Raw genomic sequence first — 18537 nt, forward strand, 5'->3', positions numbered from 1 at the left:
TGTCCAGCCCCCTGTCTCCTACTCTTGTTAAGTTCCTGAATGTTTTTCAGTGCCACAGAATTCAGCAGCTGTCTTTGCTTTCTATTGTAGTAGATCTCCAGTTCACTAACACATTTTGTCTAAAGGATGGAGATTTCTCCAGTTACCAGAGGAGAATTTGAGAAGGGGAGACAGTGAGAAGAAGGGTAGGAGGACTAGTGATTCTCAAGGTGATTTTGTATATTTGGCTAAACCCTAGCCTTGTAGCAGCCCCCCCCCCCAGTAAATTAGGTCTCCTTCCTTCCTCCCTTCCTCCTTCCTTTCTTCCTCCCTTCCTCCTTCCTTCCTTCCTTCTTTCTTTCCTTCCTTCCTTCCTTCCTTCCTTCCTTCCTTCCTTCCTTCCTTCCTTCCTTCCTTCCCTCCCTCCCTCCCTCCCTTCCCTTCTTCCCTTCCCTCCCTCCCTCTTTCCTTGCCTCTTTCACTGCCTCCTTTCCTCCTTTCTTTTCTCCCCTGGCACTAGGAAAGCCTATGTTGATTTTTTTTTTTCTTTTTGGGTCACACCCGGTGATGCACAAGGGTTACTCCTGGCTCTGCACTCAGGAATCACCCCTGGCGGTGCTCAGGGGACCATATGGGATGCTGGAAATCGAACCCGGGTTGGCCACCTGCAAGGCAAACGCCCTACCCACTGTGCTATTGCTCCAGCCCCCTATGTTGATCTTTAAAGCTTTATTTCCCCATGAAACTCTTTGATTATTTTACATTTGTGAAAAGAAATAGTTTAAGTTTGGGGAACAAAGATGTTTGTTCTTTAGTTTTTTGGTTTATTTTATTTATTTTATTTTATTTTTTATTTATTTTATTTTTTTTGCTTTTTGGGTCACACCCAGCGATGCTCAGGGGTTACTCCTGGCTTTGCACTCAGAAATTACTCCTGGCAGTGCTTGGGGGACCATATGGGATGCCGGGGATCGAACCCGGGTCGGCCGCGTGCAAGGCAAATGCCCTACCCGCTGTGCTATCGCTCCGGCCCTGGTTTTTTTTTAAGTATCGAGGGGCCAGAGCAATAATACAGCACATAGGGCACTTGACTTGCATGTGACAGACTGGGGTTTGATCTCCAGCACCCTATATGGTTCCCCAAGCTCCCCCAAGAGTGCTCTCTGCGCACAGAGTCAGGAGTAAGCCCTGAGCAGTGCCAGGTATTGCCCAAAACATTACAAAATAAAAAGGTATGGGTATTTATCATGGTTCTAAGTTCTTTACATGTATCTTTTAGAGTTTCTCTGTAAATATAACCAATGACAGTACTATTTCAGAGGTAAGAAATTCACCTCTATTTCTCTCTTCTTTTTTTTTTTTCTTTTTGGGTCACACCCAGTGATGCTCAGGGGTTACTCCTGGCTCTGCACTCAGGAATTACTTCTGGCGGTGCTGGGGGGACCATATGGGATGCTGGGAATCGAACCCAGGTCTGCCGCTTGCAAGGCAAACACCCTACCCACTGTGCTATTACTCCAGCCCCCGCACCTCAATTTCTTAAAAAAGTCAAGTGATTTGCAAAAGTTCACACAACCAAGATGCTATCTACATTCAATCTAAATTCACATATTTCCCTCTCTGCTTACTTGAGTTGATTGTCATTTATAGAAAAGGTTTGTATGATTCTTTTCAGAGTTTGACTGGTAATTTTTTTTTTTTGCTTTTTTTTGGGGGGGGTTACATCTGGCGATGCACAGGGGTTACTCCTGGTTCTGCACTCAGGAATTACTCCTGGCAGTGCTCAGGGGACCATATGGGATGCTGGGGATCGAACCTGGGTCGGCCGCATGCAAGGCAGATGCCCTACCCGCTGTGCTATTGCTCCAGCCCCTTAACTGGTTTTTACCAGTTTTTGAAAGACATAGTGATCGCAGGCCATTACTGAAGTTCAGGAAACTGAACCAAAGGCCAGAAATTCCCTTCTGCCTTCCCCAGAAGGTAGTTTGTCAGGAAAGTCTGCCCCTCCAGTAGATTTTCTGAGCACTCACGGGTACCGAGTACAACATGGTGTAGTGAAAATGCTATGCAGAACTTTAGAATAGAACCCCAGAAGCCACCCTCCTCGAACTTCCCTGGGGGGTGAACCTCAAGGCCATCATTTGAATTCCTGCCAGTCCCTAGAGTTCCTTGATAGTTGGGCCCTCAGGCTTCTCTGAGCTTTCCTAGGTCTCAACAGAAGTGGCAGAGGGCGCCTAGTTGTCAGAATTTCTTAGAAAGTAACCTGCCTCTTGTTGAATTGTTAGCTTAGCCTCCTGTTGGAGTTTGACTCTTTGGACACTTAATTCGCAAATTAGGCTCTGTTTACTATGGTCAGATTAAAACTCTGAGAGATTGAGGAAAAATGAAATACCACATCCATATTGTAATTTGCTGCAAAATAACTAAATTTGTCATTAAGTGCCTTACTTGGTAGAATTTGACTGTCATATTACATTTGTTGGTGAGTATCAGCCTCTAAGTATTCCTCATCTGTCAGCTGTTCATAATAATCACACTTATCTCACATTAAGCTGTTGTGCAGATTCTGCCAAATAATACCTTTATAGGGGCTACACCCGGTAGTGCTGGGGAGAGGCACCCTCCGTGATGTCTGGCCTGGGAATGCTCAGGGACCACCAGGGCTCACCCAGCAGTGCTTAGGGAATCTCATGGTGCCAGGCATCAAACTCAGGGTCTTGCATGTGGCTGGACATATATACCTATATGCTGCCCAGCCCATTGAGCCATCTCTCTGGCCCTCAATATATATTGGGGATGCTCCTAGTGGGACCTAGGGACCCAGGAGCCACTACTAACTAGGCTCACAGTTTAATGCTAGGGCCTGAGGATGTGGTGCTGCTTAGGCCTTGTGGTTCGGGGATATTATCCAGGCCGAACCAGGTGATGCTCAGGGATCTCCAATACTCTATCTAGTGATGCTGGGGGTTCATGTGGTGCCAGGGGTCAAACCAGGGCAGCCGTATACAAGCACCTTGCCCCCTATGCCATCTCTCTGACTCTCAAATAATATATCTAATGTTCTTTACCTTCTTTTTTTTTTTTTTTCTTTTTGGGTCACACCCGGCAATGCACAGGGGTCATTCCTGGCTCATGCACTCAGGAATTAGCCCTGGCGGTGCTCAGGGGACCATATGGGATGCTGGGATTTGAACCTGGGTCGGCCTCGTGCAAGGCAAACGCCCTACCCGCTGTGCTATCACTCCAGCCCCTCTTTACCTTCTTGAACCTCAGTAAACAGCACTTTCTCCCTCTACCCATGTTGAGGATGTGTGACTATGTGACTGCTCCCAGTGACCAGAGTTCAGTCCTTTCTCCCATACCCATCTCCTGAGGGACCCACTTTTTTTTTTTCAATTCCAGTTTGGAGGGGCACTGGTCTCAAGGGAAATTATGAGCTTATGAAAATTGTGATAACTCATCACTTTCATGTTCCTACGCATCAGGCCTGGCTGTCGTTATGACAGCATTCTGGTAGAACAGGTGGGTGTGATCAGTCATTCCATGATGCACTTTTCGGTCCTTTGTTTCAGTTACTAAGATAGATGGGGATTATGGGACTTTGCTTTGGAGCCAAGTTATGCCCTGGGGATTTCAGTCAGGTTAAATCCATCAAAGATATTAAAAAGAGCATATGAGATCAAGAAGTAAATTAGCTCTTGAGCTATTGAATGTTCTCTCCCAAGATTAGTATTCCACATTGTTTCATTGCTGTTGGGTACTTATTCCACATGATTTAGTGTTTCGGCAGCTTTCCACATGGAGGGGGAGAAAAACTAAGAGTGTACTGACAAAGTTATATATCTATCTAGCCTCTCCTGCTTGTAGCCAGTTCTTTGGAGCCAGAGGGCTTTGTTTACTCCATGGGGAAGTCACCCTGTGGCTTTTCTCTTCAGGTGATCCTGAAAGGCAGCAAGGAGCGGAGCACCGGGGCCACTGGAGTTAATGCCGACTCCTCCCGCTCCCATGCTGTCATCCAGATACAGATCAAGGATTCAGCCAAGAGGACGTTTGGCAGGTGAGCTGGGAATACGCAGGGAATTGCATTGTCCGTCTTTCCCTAATGTGTCTTTGAAATACATGTTATCCACAGCAGGACTCCCTGCCGCCATGGAGTTCTTTATTTCAGGGATCCGGAGTAGAGTTGTTAGCCCTGAAATAAATCACTGGACGAAAGTGCCATCCGCTGATTAACAATGAAGTAATGACCTATTGTTGGTCAACCCTAAGTTATTAAAAGGGACATTGATTACTGCTAACGTGAAACACAGTGTCAGCAGAAGAATAGCAGGAAACACTTCTCAGAGAGTGTACAGGCAAAAAAAAAAAAAAAGAAAAAAGAAAAAGAAAGAAAATTAATCCATCCTTCTTGAAAGAAGCCATAAGACAATTGGATCCATTCACTGCTCTTCTGGTGCTATCTTAGCAAACTCTGCCAGGCTGATGGATGAGCCTATCACACCTCTGAGTAATGAGTCTTTTCTTTCTTTCTTCTTTGGGGGGCGGGGGGGCTGGAAAGCAGCCCACAAAAGTTTCTATTTAATTATCTAAGTGGTCACCTAAGTGATTTGCATTGTGGTCATTTAGCCTTATGGGAAGAATGTTTTTATTAATTTCAGTCATGCGTTCTCACAAATGATGGAAACCCAACGGAAGTGCCTGAGTGAACAGTGCCTGCCACAGCTGACAGATCAGAATCTTGCCGTACTTCTGGAAGGCTGACAATAATGTTTTTTGTTTCCTGAGGATGGGCCAGTATTAATTTCTTCCTGCAGTCACAAAATACTGACCGAGAGAGAAGTCAGTCCATGTCCCAGAGAAGTCATCCCTGCTGTGTCTTCTCTCTAGGATCTCTTTTATCGACTTGGCTGGCAGTGAAAGAGCAGCAGATGCCAGGGACTCAGACAGACAGACAAAGATGGAAGGTGCCGAAATAAACCAGAGTCTTTTGGCTGTAAGTTGTCTGAAACCTTGAGCTTACAAAAACATCGGACGGGCTGAAGCCATAGTACAGTGAATAGGGCGTTTGCCTTAAAGGTGACTGACCCAAGTTCGATCCCCGGCATCCCATATGATCCCTCTGAGCACTGCCAGGAGTACTTCCTGCGTGCAGAGCCAGGAAGTAACCCCTGAGCACCACTAAGTGTGTCTCCGAAACAAAAACAAAAGCCATCTCATTACTTTTTAATATTGACTACATGCTGATAGTATTTTGGGGTGTATCAAGTTAACCAAAGAATGTGATTAAGATTCATTTCATCTGGTTTCTGTGTTTTTCAAGTGTCTTCCCCCCACACACCCCCCCTTCCCTTTCCTTCATTGTTGTATCGACTGGATGTTGCACACACACTTAGTTGCGGTGTTTTCTGGGGGGGCCACACAACACCCTCTGCCTTAGTGGTCCTGCACATGAGCTCACATAGGCACCACACACCCAAAACATTGACACTCTAGTTCTCTTTGGGGGTGGGGGTGGGGGTGCTCAGGGGCTCTCCGTGGCTCTGTGCTCAGAGTTCAATCTGATGGTGGTCAGGGAACCAAGTGTGGTGCCAGGGACTTGAAAGGGGCTTGGCCACATGCAAAAGCCTAATCTCTTTACTATCCAGTCCTATCCAAGTCTGATATTCCTTTCGTATTTATTATCTGGAAATAATTACCCTCAATTTTCTGATTTTCCTGAAATAGCAGAGAAGATGAGATAAATGCTTTATTCTTTCCCTTTATTCTGTCATTTCCAGCATGAGTCAGTTTTTTGTTCATACGATTATAAATTCGGCGTAATGATATTCTTTTTTCCTGTTTAAATTGCACATCTTTTAAATGTGTGTGGAGCCATAAAACTCCACAAAAAGCCAAAGCAATTCTGAGGAAAAAAGAGGGTGGGAAGTATTCATCCCCCTAATTTTAAATCATACTATCAAGGTAGGGTAATCAAATGGCGTGTCGCTGGAATAAGTCAAACCCCAGGCTGACTGTAAACAGCATAGCTTTAGCCAGTGGAAGCCTTTTCAGGCATATTCCTGTATCATCTTTATTCGCCCCTGCTAGTTTTTGGTAATGTCCTTGTGCTCCTGACTCATCTTCAACATTTTCTTTTTTGGTTCTTTTTTGTTCTGGGGCCACACCCAGTGATGCCTGATCAGGGGTCACTCCTGGCTCTGCACTCTGTCTGCTAAGGGGACCAGATTTGCTGCCAGGGCTCAAACCTAGGTCGGTGCACACAGGGCAAGCTTAATAATGACAGCAAAGTTTCATACATAAAACGTTTCAATACTGTACTCTCCACCCGAGTGTCAGTTTCCCTCAAATAGTGTCCGAGTGTTCCCTTCCCCACCTAGACTCCCCACCCCCTGTATATTTTGAAAGAGAAAAATATATCAACTTTAATGATTAATAAATGGATTACTAATGAATTAATTCAAAATTAAGATTTCAGGACTTTTATTGAAATCTCTGTAGAAATTTTTATTTCTCTTTTATGCTAGAATTCCTTTTTTTTTTTTCTTTTTGGGTCACACCCAGCAATGCTCAGGCATTATTCCTGGCTCTACACTCGGGAATTACTCCTGGCGATGCTCGGGAAACCACAGGGGATGCTGGGGATTGAACCCGGGTCGTCTGTGTGCAAGGCAAACACCCTCCCCGCTGGACTATCACTCTGGCCCCTGTGCTAGAATTCTTAGTCTAGTAACATTGCACTGTAGCACTGTCGTCCCCTTGTTCATCGATTTGCTCAAGCGGGCACCAGTAATGTCTCCATTGTGAGACTTGTTACTGTTTTTGGCATATCGAATACGCTACGGGGAGCTTGCCAGGCTCTGCCGTGCGGGCGGGACATTCTCGGTAGCTTGCCGGGCTCTCCAAGAGGGACAAAGGAATCGAACCCAGGTCGGCCACATGCAAGGCAAACACCCTACCCTCTGTGCTATCACTCCAGTCCCTAGTAACATTAGTGTACTTTATTTTCTCTACTCAGTATATAGGCCTAATGACCTCCTGAATTAGTAATGTTAAGTAATAATCACTGGGGCCAGAGCAATAGTACAGTGGGTAGGGATCTTGCCTTGCAGGTTTGATTCTTGGCATCCCATATGGTCCTTAAGCCCTGCCAGGAATGATCCCTGATTGCAGAGCCAGGAGTAAGTCCTGAACATTGCCAGGTGTGACCGCAAACCAAAAATAATTAAAGTGGAGATGAGGGACCCAGAGAGATAGTACAGAAGTTAAAGCACTTGCCTGGCACTCTGCAGACCCTCGTTCAGTCCACACCACATCTGGTTCCCCAAGTTCAGAGCCAGGAGTAGCCTCTGAGCAGTGCTAGGTAGAGTCCAAACGCTCCTCTCCTAGTACATAAAATGGGGGTTGAAAGGGCCAAGACGTAGGGGATTTCTCAGTTTCTTCCCAGTTCTGACTCTGGAATTCCTCCTGCCCACTTCTGACTAATCTGCTGTTGCCTGTACACTCAGTAGTAGTGTGTGTGTGTGTAGGGTGGGATCGGGGGTGATTGGGAAGAGAGTGAGAGCGGAGAGCTCTAAGCTTGGACTCAGGGGCTAAAGGACAGACCTTGAGTGGGTCTGTTCCCATTCCAGGGCTAACCATTGGGCCACAAATGCTAAGTTTGGCACAGCTGAAGTAGGACAAGGTTTTCTAGTCTAGGATTTTCTTTATCGACAGGAAGCTCCTAAGGCATCCTTGTTGATTTCCTTTGGGAGGCTTACCTGAGTGTGAAGTTTTTAAGAAACTCCAGCCTGTGGCTCGTTGTGCTTAATATTCAATAGCTGATGTGCTTGTTGTTCTCCCTCTCTGCAGCTGAAGGAATGCATCCGAGCACTGGATCAGGAGCACACCCACACTCCATTCCGGCAAAGTAAATTAACTCAGGTAAAATCCCAGGGGAGCTCTGCGCTCTCACTCATCGGTTCCTCCTTTTACAGAACATCCGGTGCCAGCCAGCAAGGCAGCATTGATTCCAGGCATGGTGTTGGGGTTCGGAGCAAGGGTAGTCCATTGCTTCAGGGACTGAGGCATCTGAGCTCAGGGTGCTCTGCAGGCAACAGCTCCAGCCTGACCCCTTCCCAAAGTTTCTTAGTTCCAGTGAAAAGAAAACTTGATTGAGTAAGGTCTCTGTTTTTGTTGTTTTCGTTTGGTTTGGGGGGTCATACCAGTAGTGCTCAGAGTTTACTCCTGGCTCTGCACTCAGGAATCACTCCTCATGGAGCTTGGGAGACCGTATGGGGTGCTGGGGATTAAACCCAGGTCAGTCATGTGCAAAGCCAGCACCCTACCCGCTGTACTACTACTCCAGCCCAGTCTCTGAGCTTTTGAAGGAGGTAGTAGCACTGTCATTGGTATTTTCTTGACTGTAAGACATAATTAGATCAGTGTTTTGAGATAAAACCTTGCATTTATAAAGAGCAAGATTGGTTTCTGACATGCACTGATGGAAAAGATGGCTGAGCTGTCTGGTGATGTGAGAATACTAGCTAGAGGAGTGTCATCACTGCCTACGTGATTTGTCTTGGTTTGGTTTGGGTGTTTTTGATTATTTATTTGGTTTTGGGCCACTCTCAGCAGTGCTCAGGGAACCATGTGGTTGGTGCCAGAGTCCAGAGCACGTTTCTGGCCCGTTGAGCTGTCTCTACTCCCTGCCTTGTGATTTGTTGTTGTTTGGGGGGATCACACCTAGCTGTGCTCAGGGCTTACTCCTGGCTCAGCACTCAGAGATCACTCCTGGCAGAGTTTGGGAACCATATGGGACTCTGGGGATTGAACCTGGGTCAGCTTCATAGTACCCTACGTGCTGTGTTATCTCTCCAGTCCTGCCTTTGTGATTTTTTTTCTAATTTACTTTTTAGAAAAAATTTACTCCTGGGGCTGGAGCGATAGTACAGAAGGTAGGGTGTTTGCCTTGCACATAGCTGACCCGGGTTCAATTCCCAGCATCCCATATGGTCCCCTGAGTACTGCCAGGAGTGATTCCTGAGTACAGAGCCAGTAGTAACCCCTGAGCATTGCTGGGTGTGATTAAAAAAAAAAAAAAATTTACTCCTTAAGTATTGTCTAAGAGGCCCAGGCTTCCCTCCTGGTGATTCTCAGTTATCCTGATGGTAGTTCACTGCAAGGACCTGAGGATGTGGCCAGAGCGATAGTACAGCGGGTAGGGCATTTGCCTTGCACAGGGCCAGCCCAGGCTCGATCTCCCCGGCATCCCATATGGTCCTCCGAGTACCACTAGGAATGATTCCTGAGTGCAGAGCCAGGGGTAAACCCTGGGCATTGCTGGTTGTGACCTCAAAACCGGTGGGAAGGACCTGAGGATCTGATGCTGCCCTGGGGTACCAGGGATTACCTGCCCCCCTCCCTTGGTGCCTGTGGCCTTCAGGGTTGTATCAGTGGTCCCCAGGGCTCCTGGGCTTCACCCAGCAATGCCCAGGGACCATGTGGTGCGGAGGATGAAGCTGGGGTCAGAGACATGCAAGTTATGCACCTTAATCCCTGCAGTATGTCTCTGCCCTATTCCTTTGTGATTTTTACACTTTTTTGAAGGAGTGGGGCCGGGGAGGCCATTCCTCAGGACTTATTCTTGGCTCTGCAGTTCTGGGATCACTTCTGGTGGGCTTGGTGTTGGGAATGAATTTAGGTCAGCCTTACTGTCTTCCCAGCCCCTCTTTTGAAATTTTAAACTTTTTTTTCCTTCACATATACGTAGTCACATGGAGGAGAATAGTCTAGTAAGATGCAAAAGAAGCAGTTCATATAGGAGACATGCAGTGAATAATAAATGAAGGCAGAGGTGGAATTCTAACATTATAAATTCATGTAAGGTGTGATCACTTGCTGTTTTTATAATTTAAATTATGAAATGAGAAAAAACTGTACAGAAAATTATGCAAATGTTAACTAATTATTCTGAGTGGTGGAACCAGGTCATTTTTTTCCCTTCTGTCTTTCTGTCATGAAACGTGCTGCATTTTTAATGGAAAACCTTGTCTGCTGTCAGATCAGCCTCTAAGGACATCTGACTGTGGGGCTCCCCACTCCGCCCGGGAGTCGGCCTGCAGTGTGCGCTCCAGGCCGGGGTCTCTGTGCTTTGACAGGGGTCACTCGGGGCCGCTGGGAGAGCTGCACTGCAGAGCAGAGGGCAAAAGTTCGTGTAGCTAGTCAGAACTGATCTGTGGGGAAAAAAATAAAAAAACTGATCTGTGGCATAGAGTGTGTCTTCTTGAACATGATTTCAGTCAGCAGCCCAGGCCTGCCTCCCCCACCTCCCTCCTCGTTTTTGGACCACATTGTGTGCTCAGGGCTGATTTCTGGCTCTGTGCTCAGGGATCAGTCCGGAGGCTCTTGGGATTGAACTCAAGTCAAATGCATGCCAGGCCTTACCCACTGTGCCACCTCTGTGGCCCCTTTGGGTCTTTAATGGTTTTTGGTAATCTGGGGCCTGAAGAGCCTCACACATGTCAGGCGAACGTCTGACCTAGGCCCCTGACCCTAGGAAATCCTTCGGATAGGAGGCTGATCTTGATTCTGACAACGACCCTATTATTTTCCAAAACACATTTCTCATTCCCAGATAATATGTCCCTAATTAATTTTGAAAAACTACTAATTCCAGGCTGGTGAGGTAAGTGGGCAAACCTTTTGAAGAGCTGTCCTCCCCTCACGTTCCTCTCAGACTCTCCCCCACCCTCCCCTCACTCTCCCCTCAGACCCTTCCCTCAAATCCTCCCCTCAGACCTTCCCCTCAGACCCTCCTCTCAGACCCTCCCCTCAGGCCCTCCCCTCAGACCCTCCCCTCAGACCCTCCCCTCAGACCTTCCCCTCAGACCCTCCCCCTCAGACCCACCCCTCAGACCCACCCCTCAGACCCACCCCTCAGACCCTCCCCTCAGACCTTCCCCTCAGACCTTCCCCTCAGACCCTCCCCTCAGACCTTCCTCTCAGTCTCTCCCCTCAGACCCTCCTCTCAGACCCTCCCCTCAGACCTTCCCCTCAGACCTTCCCCTCAGACCCTCCCCTCAGACCCTCCTCTCAGACCCTCCTCCTCAGACTCACCCCTCAGACCCACCCCTCAGACCCTCTCCAGGATGGGATTTTAGTCAGCCTCACCCTGTGGCTAAAAAATGCTCATTTTTCATGATTTACTTTATTCTTTGATTAGTAAAGTTTCATATGCTTATTGATCATTTTTATTTCTTCTTTTGCAAATTGCTTTTTTATGGTAGGCACGATATACTCCCTGCATATAGTAAGGAATTATGATGCCCCTTAGCAGACTGACTCTGCTGACCCGCCTTCTCCTCTTCCGGACAGGTCCTCAAGGACTCTTTCATCGGTGATGCCAAAACCTGCATGATTGCCAACATCTCACCCAGCCACATGGCCACCGAACACACCCTGAATACTTTGCGCTATGCTGACCGGTGAGTCACTGGGCTGGGGCGTCCATCCTGGGGGCTGGGACCCTGCTGTGATCGGGGTGTGGGGTCAGTGATGGGAAGAATGGGGTCCGGTCATTCCGTTAGTGTCCGGAGACAGCTCCTCCGTCAGTGGCCCTGACTGGTGCAAGGAGATGAAATGTCTCTCTGGAGCAGAAGGTTCACTGGGGTTTTCTCTGCGTGAGCCTCAGCCTTGATTGATTGTCACAGTCAGGTGGACTCAGAGCTGTTAGCTCCTGAGGAGACCAGCCCAGAGTGTGGCAGAGAATAAGTTGAGTCTTTAAGAAGGGCTGGAACTTGAAAACTTGAACCTTAGAGCTGCCTCTCCAGCCCCAGGTTCTTGAGTTCTCACGGCATGGTTTTCTTCTCCGAGAACGCCCACTTCCTGTGACTGTGGTGTGGAATCAGTGAGGGGACGTAGGAGAAGGGGCCAGCCCCACACCTGGCACATCAGGACCACTCTCACAGTGTTAACTTCCACAGCAGAGTACTGATAGGCGCCCACACAGACTTCCTCCAGGAGGCTTCCCTTGTTATATGATGGAATGTGAAGAGGGGGCTGGGCCAATAGTCCAGCGGTCAGGGCACTTGCCTTGCATGAAGCTGACCCAGCAACTGAGCCCTATGTAATCCCTGAGCACAGAGCCAGGAGTAAGCCCTAAGCACAGCCACTGGGGCCCTGAACCAAATTAAATAAATGAATGAAGTTCTAGCTGAATCCCAGTTTGTGGCAGGAGAATTCAGTGGCAGGAGTGATTTTGTAATAGGGTGAGTACATTTGGGAGACATCGGTGACCAAATCACTTTAAGGTTCTGACTGGGGCTGGGGTAGCTCAAAGGACTGAGGGCATGCTTTGTTTGTGGGGGGCTGGTTTCCATCCCCAGAACCATATGGTCCCCGAACCCTGGGGGTCTGACCTTAAAACAAAAAGATTCTTTCTAGCCCTCTGGCTTCTGGAATCATTTAGTAGGAGAAACATTGGTGCTTTTCTCTTAGTGTAAAATGTTTAGGTTCTGTCACAAGAAGTAGCCTAGAACAATCTGGAATTGCCGGGGCACCTCTGTCTGTTCTTGAACAAATGCCCTGCTGAGTCTCTCAAGCTTCACCTGTCCTCTGTAACCATGCCCTGTGACACTCTGCTTAGCGCTGCCACCAGCCTGCCTTTCCTCTCAGATCGAAAAGATTTAAATCAAGTGTCTGTGTCTGATCGCCTTGGTTTTCAGAAGTAGCTAGAGGGAGCATTTACAACTCAGGATTGGGTTAAAACCGAAACACTGGACAGGGTCTTTTCTCAGAGACCCAGGCAGAAAGGCTGCTTCCTCCCAGGGAATGTAAAGGCAAACTGCAAAGCACCGGAAAGCCACACCTTTCCTTGATGTCTCTTTGTTATTCAAAAGTCTTATGTGTTCTTACGGGGTTTTGTGTATCACAGAGTGAAAAATACTGTGGCGTGGAACTCTGACAGGCCTAGCGCAGACCTGATGAATGCTAGAGGTTCTGTGCTTGCTGATTCCCTTACGGAGTCAAGCGAGGTTCTCTACGTTCCTTGGAGGGGTGCTTGGGCCACTGGGACACGTGGTGATGTCTGGAAACCTCTGGCGGAGAGTACTGCTGTGGGATGAGTGGTGGGTACCGGTAACTGGTGACTAGGTAACTAGGGTCGGATCCAGCAATCCAGCAATCAAGAATTGTTTGGGGCTGGAGCAGTAGTACAGTGGGCAAGGTGCCGACCTTGCAGGTGGCCGACCTGGGTTCAATCCCTGGCACCACATATGGTCCCCGCTGAGACTGCCAGGAGTGATTCCTGAAGGATCCCTGCAGGTCCTGAGCACTGCTGCGTATGGCCCAAAAACAAACCAAAAAATAAAGAAAAAGAATTTGCCACTGTTTGTGCTTCAGGTGGGAAGCCCTGGCAATGAGTAGACACTTCACTTCCCCCAAGTGGCTGCTTCTCTCAACAGGCTTTTGTTCCCTGAAGTGCCCAGCGGCCGTGAGGGAAGGTTTTCCAGGAAAGCCTGAGAGCAGGTCATCAGGAGACGGGGCTCCTGAGTGGACCCTTCGCCTGCCTGCCCCCAGCCTGCCCCCACGTGCGGGGGCGGGGGGGGGGTGTCCCAGGCTGTCAGTGCTTGTGGCCCCTGGCTCAGCTAAAGAGGGCTAGTTCCTGCTGACTCTCTCCAGTTCCTTGTTCTTCCCCGGGGAGCTCAGACTCCAAACCGTTGTCATGCCTTGCTCCACGGGCTTAGGAAAGCAGGCCCCGAGTGGCAGGGAACCCTCCTCACCAGCCTCTGTCCTTTGCAGGGTCAAAGAACTCAAGAAAGGCATGAAGTGTTGCTCCGCTGTGTCCAGCCGGAGTCGGACATCCGGGAGCATGTCTCCAAAACGAATCCAGAGCTCCCCCGGGGCCCTGCCAGGGGACAAGTGTTCCCCCAAAAAAGTCAAGCTGGGCCTGCAGCCACCCCTCACAGTGGCCTCCGGCTCCACCAGAGGGAAGGCCCCGCCCCTGGCCAGTCACCCTCCCAACGTGCCTTTCGCTGCTGTCCCAAAGGCCCCTGGGAAAAGAGGCGGCCCCAGAGCGAGTCCTCTGCCGGAGGGGAGCCTTCACGGCAGCCCTGGCAAAGCCCCCGCGCGCGGCGGACAGCTCCCCCAAAAGAAGGCCGAGGAGTCGCCGCCGCCCTGCCCCGGGAGGAGCCTCCCAGGAGCCCCCAGCTGGCGCGGCCCGGCGCCAGGGAAGCTGCCCGCCAAGGGCCGCAAGGTGCAGCCCGTGCGGCCGGTGCAGAAGCAGCTGGTGTTCCGGAGCGAGCAGTCCTGCGGCCAGGCCCCGCCGCGCGTGCCCCCGCAGCAGGAGAGGGAGGCCCACCTGCGCCTCTACCACCAGCAGTTCCAGCGGCCGCCCCTCCTGCAGCAGAAGCTGCACTACCAGCCCCTGGAGCAGCTCCTGTGCCAGTACCGCGCCCAGGCGGGCCCCCTGCACCCCCGCGCCCCCTCCCCGCCCGCCGCCCGCTACCCCGAGAGCCCCGAGGGCACCCCCGCCGACGAGCCCGACGACAGCGACTTCAGTGAAGACTCCTTCTCCCACTTGTCCAGCCAGAGGGGCCCCAAGCAGGAGCCCCGGGACAAGAGCAGAGACTCCTTCTTCCTCCACCAGAGCGAGCCCGGGCCACAGGGCCCGCTGGCCGGCCGGCGGTGGCCACAGGGTCTGTCGTTCAGCCCCAGGCCAGAGGGCGCCTGGCTGGACTGCTGGGGCCCCAGGAGCCCCAGAGGAGCCGCACTCGAGCCCGGGGAGGCGCCCTGGGACTGGCACGCCCCCTCCTCAGGGCCGCCTTCCAGGGGCACCCCGGTAGAGAAGCCGAGCTGCCCCCAGGGGGCCCCGGGGCACAGCCGCACAGGCGAAGGCACCCCCGCTGCTGCCCCCACAGAGGACACCTTCGGGGCCGAGCAGCCTCATGAGACCCTGGACGAGGACAGTTTCTCCCTCTCACTGTCCCACATGGCCACGTCGGGATCCCCAGACCAGCGGGACCGAGCCAGCACCTCTCCGAGAGAGGCCTGCGAGGACAGCCCCGCTCCAGCGGCCAGAGCAGTGCTGGCGAGCGACTCTTCCCCGGGAGAAGGTTCCAGAGGGGAGCTCGGCTCCTGCTCAGAGAACGCCTCTGGGCTGATGGCTCCCCTCACCGTGTCTCTGCTGGAGAATCCTGACGATGAGGGGGCTTCTCCCGTGCGGCAGCGCGCCCAGAGCGGGGCGACACACAGTCTCCTGACTGCAGACACAGGGGGACACCCAGAGGACCACATCGCGTCTTCGGAGGACCAGGAGGAAGTCCTGCCAGTGCCCCGGGCCACGGGGTCCCTGTGGCTCTCCTCGTCCCCTCCTGACAACAAACCTGGGGCCGAGCTTCCCGCTCTGTCCCCGTCCCCCATCCGCCACCAACCCCCTGCCAGGGAGGCTGACCTCGGGGCCACTGGGCAGAGCCGGGAGACGATGCCCTTTCCCCAGGAGCTCGTGGCAAGCGAGCACTACGATGCTGATGTGGAGGAGACGGAAGTGGGCAGCTCTGGGGGCTTCCCAGGAACACCCTTCGCCAGCCTCCCTCCCCGAGGGTCTAGCCTGCCCGCAGGAAGTGGGGAGCAGGCCCTGCCGCCATGGGTCCAGGAGAGCGTGTGCCCCGCAGGGCGCAGCTGGCGGGAACAGGGCGTGTCCTCAGACTGCATCAGGTCACCCTGCTTCGGTGAGGACCCTATGTGGCTCCAACAGGAACTGGTCCCCAGGAGTTTGGCGAGACCAGGCTCTCCGCTGGCCTGCACCCGTGCTCCCAGGAGCACCGGAACCCTTCCTCGGCCCTCCCTGGAACATGCGCAGTAAGTTCACTCTCCCAGAGAGGTGGGGAGGGGAGAGGGAGAGGGAGAGGGACCTCAGCTGCACTGATGTGAGGCGAGTCTTCTTCCAGAAACCAGCCCCCCCCCGCCTCCCCAATAGAACACTCCGTAAAGCGCTCTGAGACGGGCCTGTGGCACCTCAGCCCAGCGAAATTAGAGTGCTGGAAGGATCTGTCCCGTCTGCAAGCCTGTCCCAACCCGGCAGCTTGGGTTGTGCAGCTCTTTCCAGTAGGAGAGGACAGGCAGCCTGTGAAGCGGGAGGAGGAGGAGGAGGCGGGCAGGGGGGACCTGCTGTGGCCCCCGTGCCCTGGGGGAAGCTGGGAGGTGACTTGGTAGCTGCTGCACTTGGGCTGGGGCCATGACTGATGAAGGGTGCACAAGGACCCGTACCCCCCTTTGCCCCGGGGGTCACGTGGCTTTATTCTTGGTGGGGGCAGTGGGCACACCTACCAGTGCCTGGGGCCCACTCCCTGGTGCTGCTCAGGGACCCGTGTGATGGCACGTGCAAGGCCAGCGCATCAGCCTGATACTGTCTGGGCTAGTGATGCTGGGGGCCCGGAACAAGGGGTAGGGGCAACCAAAGGCCACCGCCCCACTGCTTGCCAAGCCCCTCTGCTCTGGGGAAATGGGGAGACTGCAGTTGAGTGCGCCGATGGCACGGTGCCCAAGCCCTGAGCCCCCTGCAGGGAAGCTGGGCAGCGCCCAGAGCCATCTCTCCCCTAGGCTCTTGCTTGTTGTGTCTTGCTGGTGTCCGGGCGAGGCTGGGAGAGGAGGGGAGGCGGCCGGCCGACAGACCGCTGCCACCCAGGCTGCTTTGGCAGAGGGAGCGCTTGGCCTAGAAACAGCTCTTGCCCCCAGGAAGCCCCCCTTCCTGGATGGGAGGCCGAGAGGATGACGGCGTTCCTTTGGGGTTCCAGACAGGTGGTCATCCGAGCTCACCAGGAGCAGCTGGATGAGATGGCCGAGCTGAGCTTCAAGGAGGAGACGCTGATGAGCCGCCTGGCTCCCCACGTAAGTGGCTTTGTCTGGGCCCCCGAGGGCCGTCAGACTCCCTTGGCCAGAGTGTTGGCCCCGCCAGGCCGTGGCTCTGTATGGGACCTGTCTGCTGAGGCCGTGGGACCCCCCCCAAAGGCCCCTGCACCGAGGCCTGGGGGTGTGAGGACCACAGGCTGGGGAATTTCAGCCTGTCCTTCGCAGTTGTCTCCCAAATGGCTGGTGGGGCCCTCCCTGGGCCGGCCGGGGACTTAACACCTGAAGGCCAAGGTCTTCTCCCCAGGCCCTCCGCTCTGCCTGTCCTCTCCGTCCAGTGTCTCCATCCAGAGACACCCCCACTGCCGCACCACTGGGACTAGCCCAGGGGAGGGGCTGAGCTCCGAAACCTTCCCAACAGCCGAGAAAACCCACCCGGCATTTGTCCCGTTTCCTTCCTCAGGATTTCGAAGACTTTGTGGTCCAGTTGGATGAAATCATGGCTCTGAAATCCAAGTGCATCCAGAGCCTGAGGAGCCAGCTGCAGCTGTACCTGGCCTGCCACAGGCTGCCCACAGCCCCCAAGAGGACGGTGGTATCTTAGGCTGGACAGACCAACGGGGGGAGGCAGGAGCCTGGGGATGCAGCCAGCCTGCAGCACCAAGCAGGAGCAGCGCTGTGAGATGCAGAGCAAGGCCAGCCCTTTCCTCAGGCAGAGGGAGTCTTACCCTTTGTCCGTGGTAATAATCAACCCCCTCCTAATTTGGGAATCAGAATTGGGGGTGCTCGGTGGTAAGCTAGAGGTTACTAGCTGAAGAGCACGCTATGCTCTATAGAAAGCTAATTCTGTGCCTTACTCCAGACCTGCGGAGGGTGCCGAGTGTGGGCAGGGCGCGGGTGAATCGGTTTCCTTCTGAGAATGTCAATAAACCTTGAAGTGTCTGGAACCGGCAGCAGGTGTGAAGCAGCCTCCCTTGGTTCCCCACCGCTATGCAACCCCGTGTTGAGACAGCAGAGGGCGCCCGCATCCCTGCCATGTGCCCGTCCCATCTCTGGGACCCTCAGCCAGTCACACATACCCAGCCCTCCTGGCTCCCGTGGTCCCTCAATTCCTGGCTGACTCCTCGTCCACCACAAACCCTTATAGGGTATTTAGCCATGGGAGAATCCAAAGCAGGTCCCCTCTCAGCCTATTTTGGCCAGCCCACCTCTCCAGGGCCCTGGCCAGCAGTGTGATGTGCGAATACAGAATTCTGCCCTCACACAACGAGCCCTTCGTCTGAGTTCTACTTGGTTATGTATCTTCTTAGGAAGCTCAAGATCAGAATACAAAGCAGGGTCAGGATGTGGCTCAGTGATGGAACATGTAGCCTGAATGTCAGAGGCTCTCGGTGCAATCCCCGACACCCTGCCAAAAAACAAAACTTCACTTCCCAAGGCTCTCGGTCAAACTGAGAGTCACGTGACACAGCTCTAGACCCATCCTGGTGTGATGCTTTCATTTCCTTCAAGCCAAGAGTAACTTTTCAAGGTTGCTTTGTTTTGGGGTGGAGGAGGGTAAGGCAGGGCACACCCAGCAATACTCAGGGCTCACTCCTGGCTTTGCACTGAGAAATCACTCCTGACAGGACTGGGAACATACAGGATGCCAGGCACCAAACCCAGGTCAGCCACATGCAATGCAAGTGCCCTACCTGTTGTACTATATTGCTGCAGCCCCAATTTTTAAGGTTTTAA

The 18537-nt window shown here is 52.4% G+C and overlaps 1 protein-coding gene across 1 annotated transcript in view; it reads left to right on the forward strand.

The window, feature by feature from the left end:
- KIF24 (kinesin family member 24) overlaps positions 1-17722 on the forward strand; it is a 47015-nt gene extending 29293 nt beyond the window's left edge. Inside the window, exons 6-12 of the mRNA XM_004600382.2 lie at positions 3915-4036; positions 4867-4972; positions 7828-7899; positions 11332-11441; positions 13756-15813; positions 16749-16842; positions 17264-17722. Coding sequence (XP_004600439.2) covers positions 3915-4036; positions 4867-4972; positions 7828-7899; positions 11332-11441; positions 13756-15813; positions 16749-16842; positions 17264-17404 — 2703 coding nt within the window. The 3' untranslated portion in view covers positions 17405-17722. The remainder of the gene's footprint in view (positions 1-3914; positions 4037-4866; positions 4973-7827; positions 7900-11331; positions 11442-13755; positions 15814-16748; positions 16843-17263) is intronic.
- Positions 17723-18537: the final 815 nt, after the last annotated feature.

This window comes from Sorex araneus, chromosome 1, assembly GCF_027595985.1.
Source record: "Sorex araneus isolate mSorAra2 chromosome 1, mSorAra2.pri, whole genome shotgun sequence".
Lineage (NCBI taxonomy): Eukaryota > Metazoa > Chordata > Mammalia > Eulipotyphla > Soricidae > Sorex > Sorex araneus.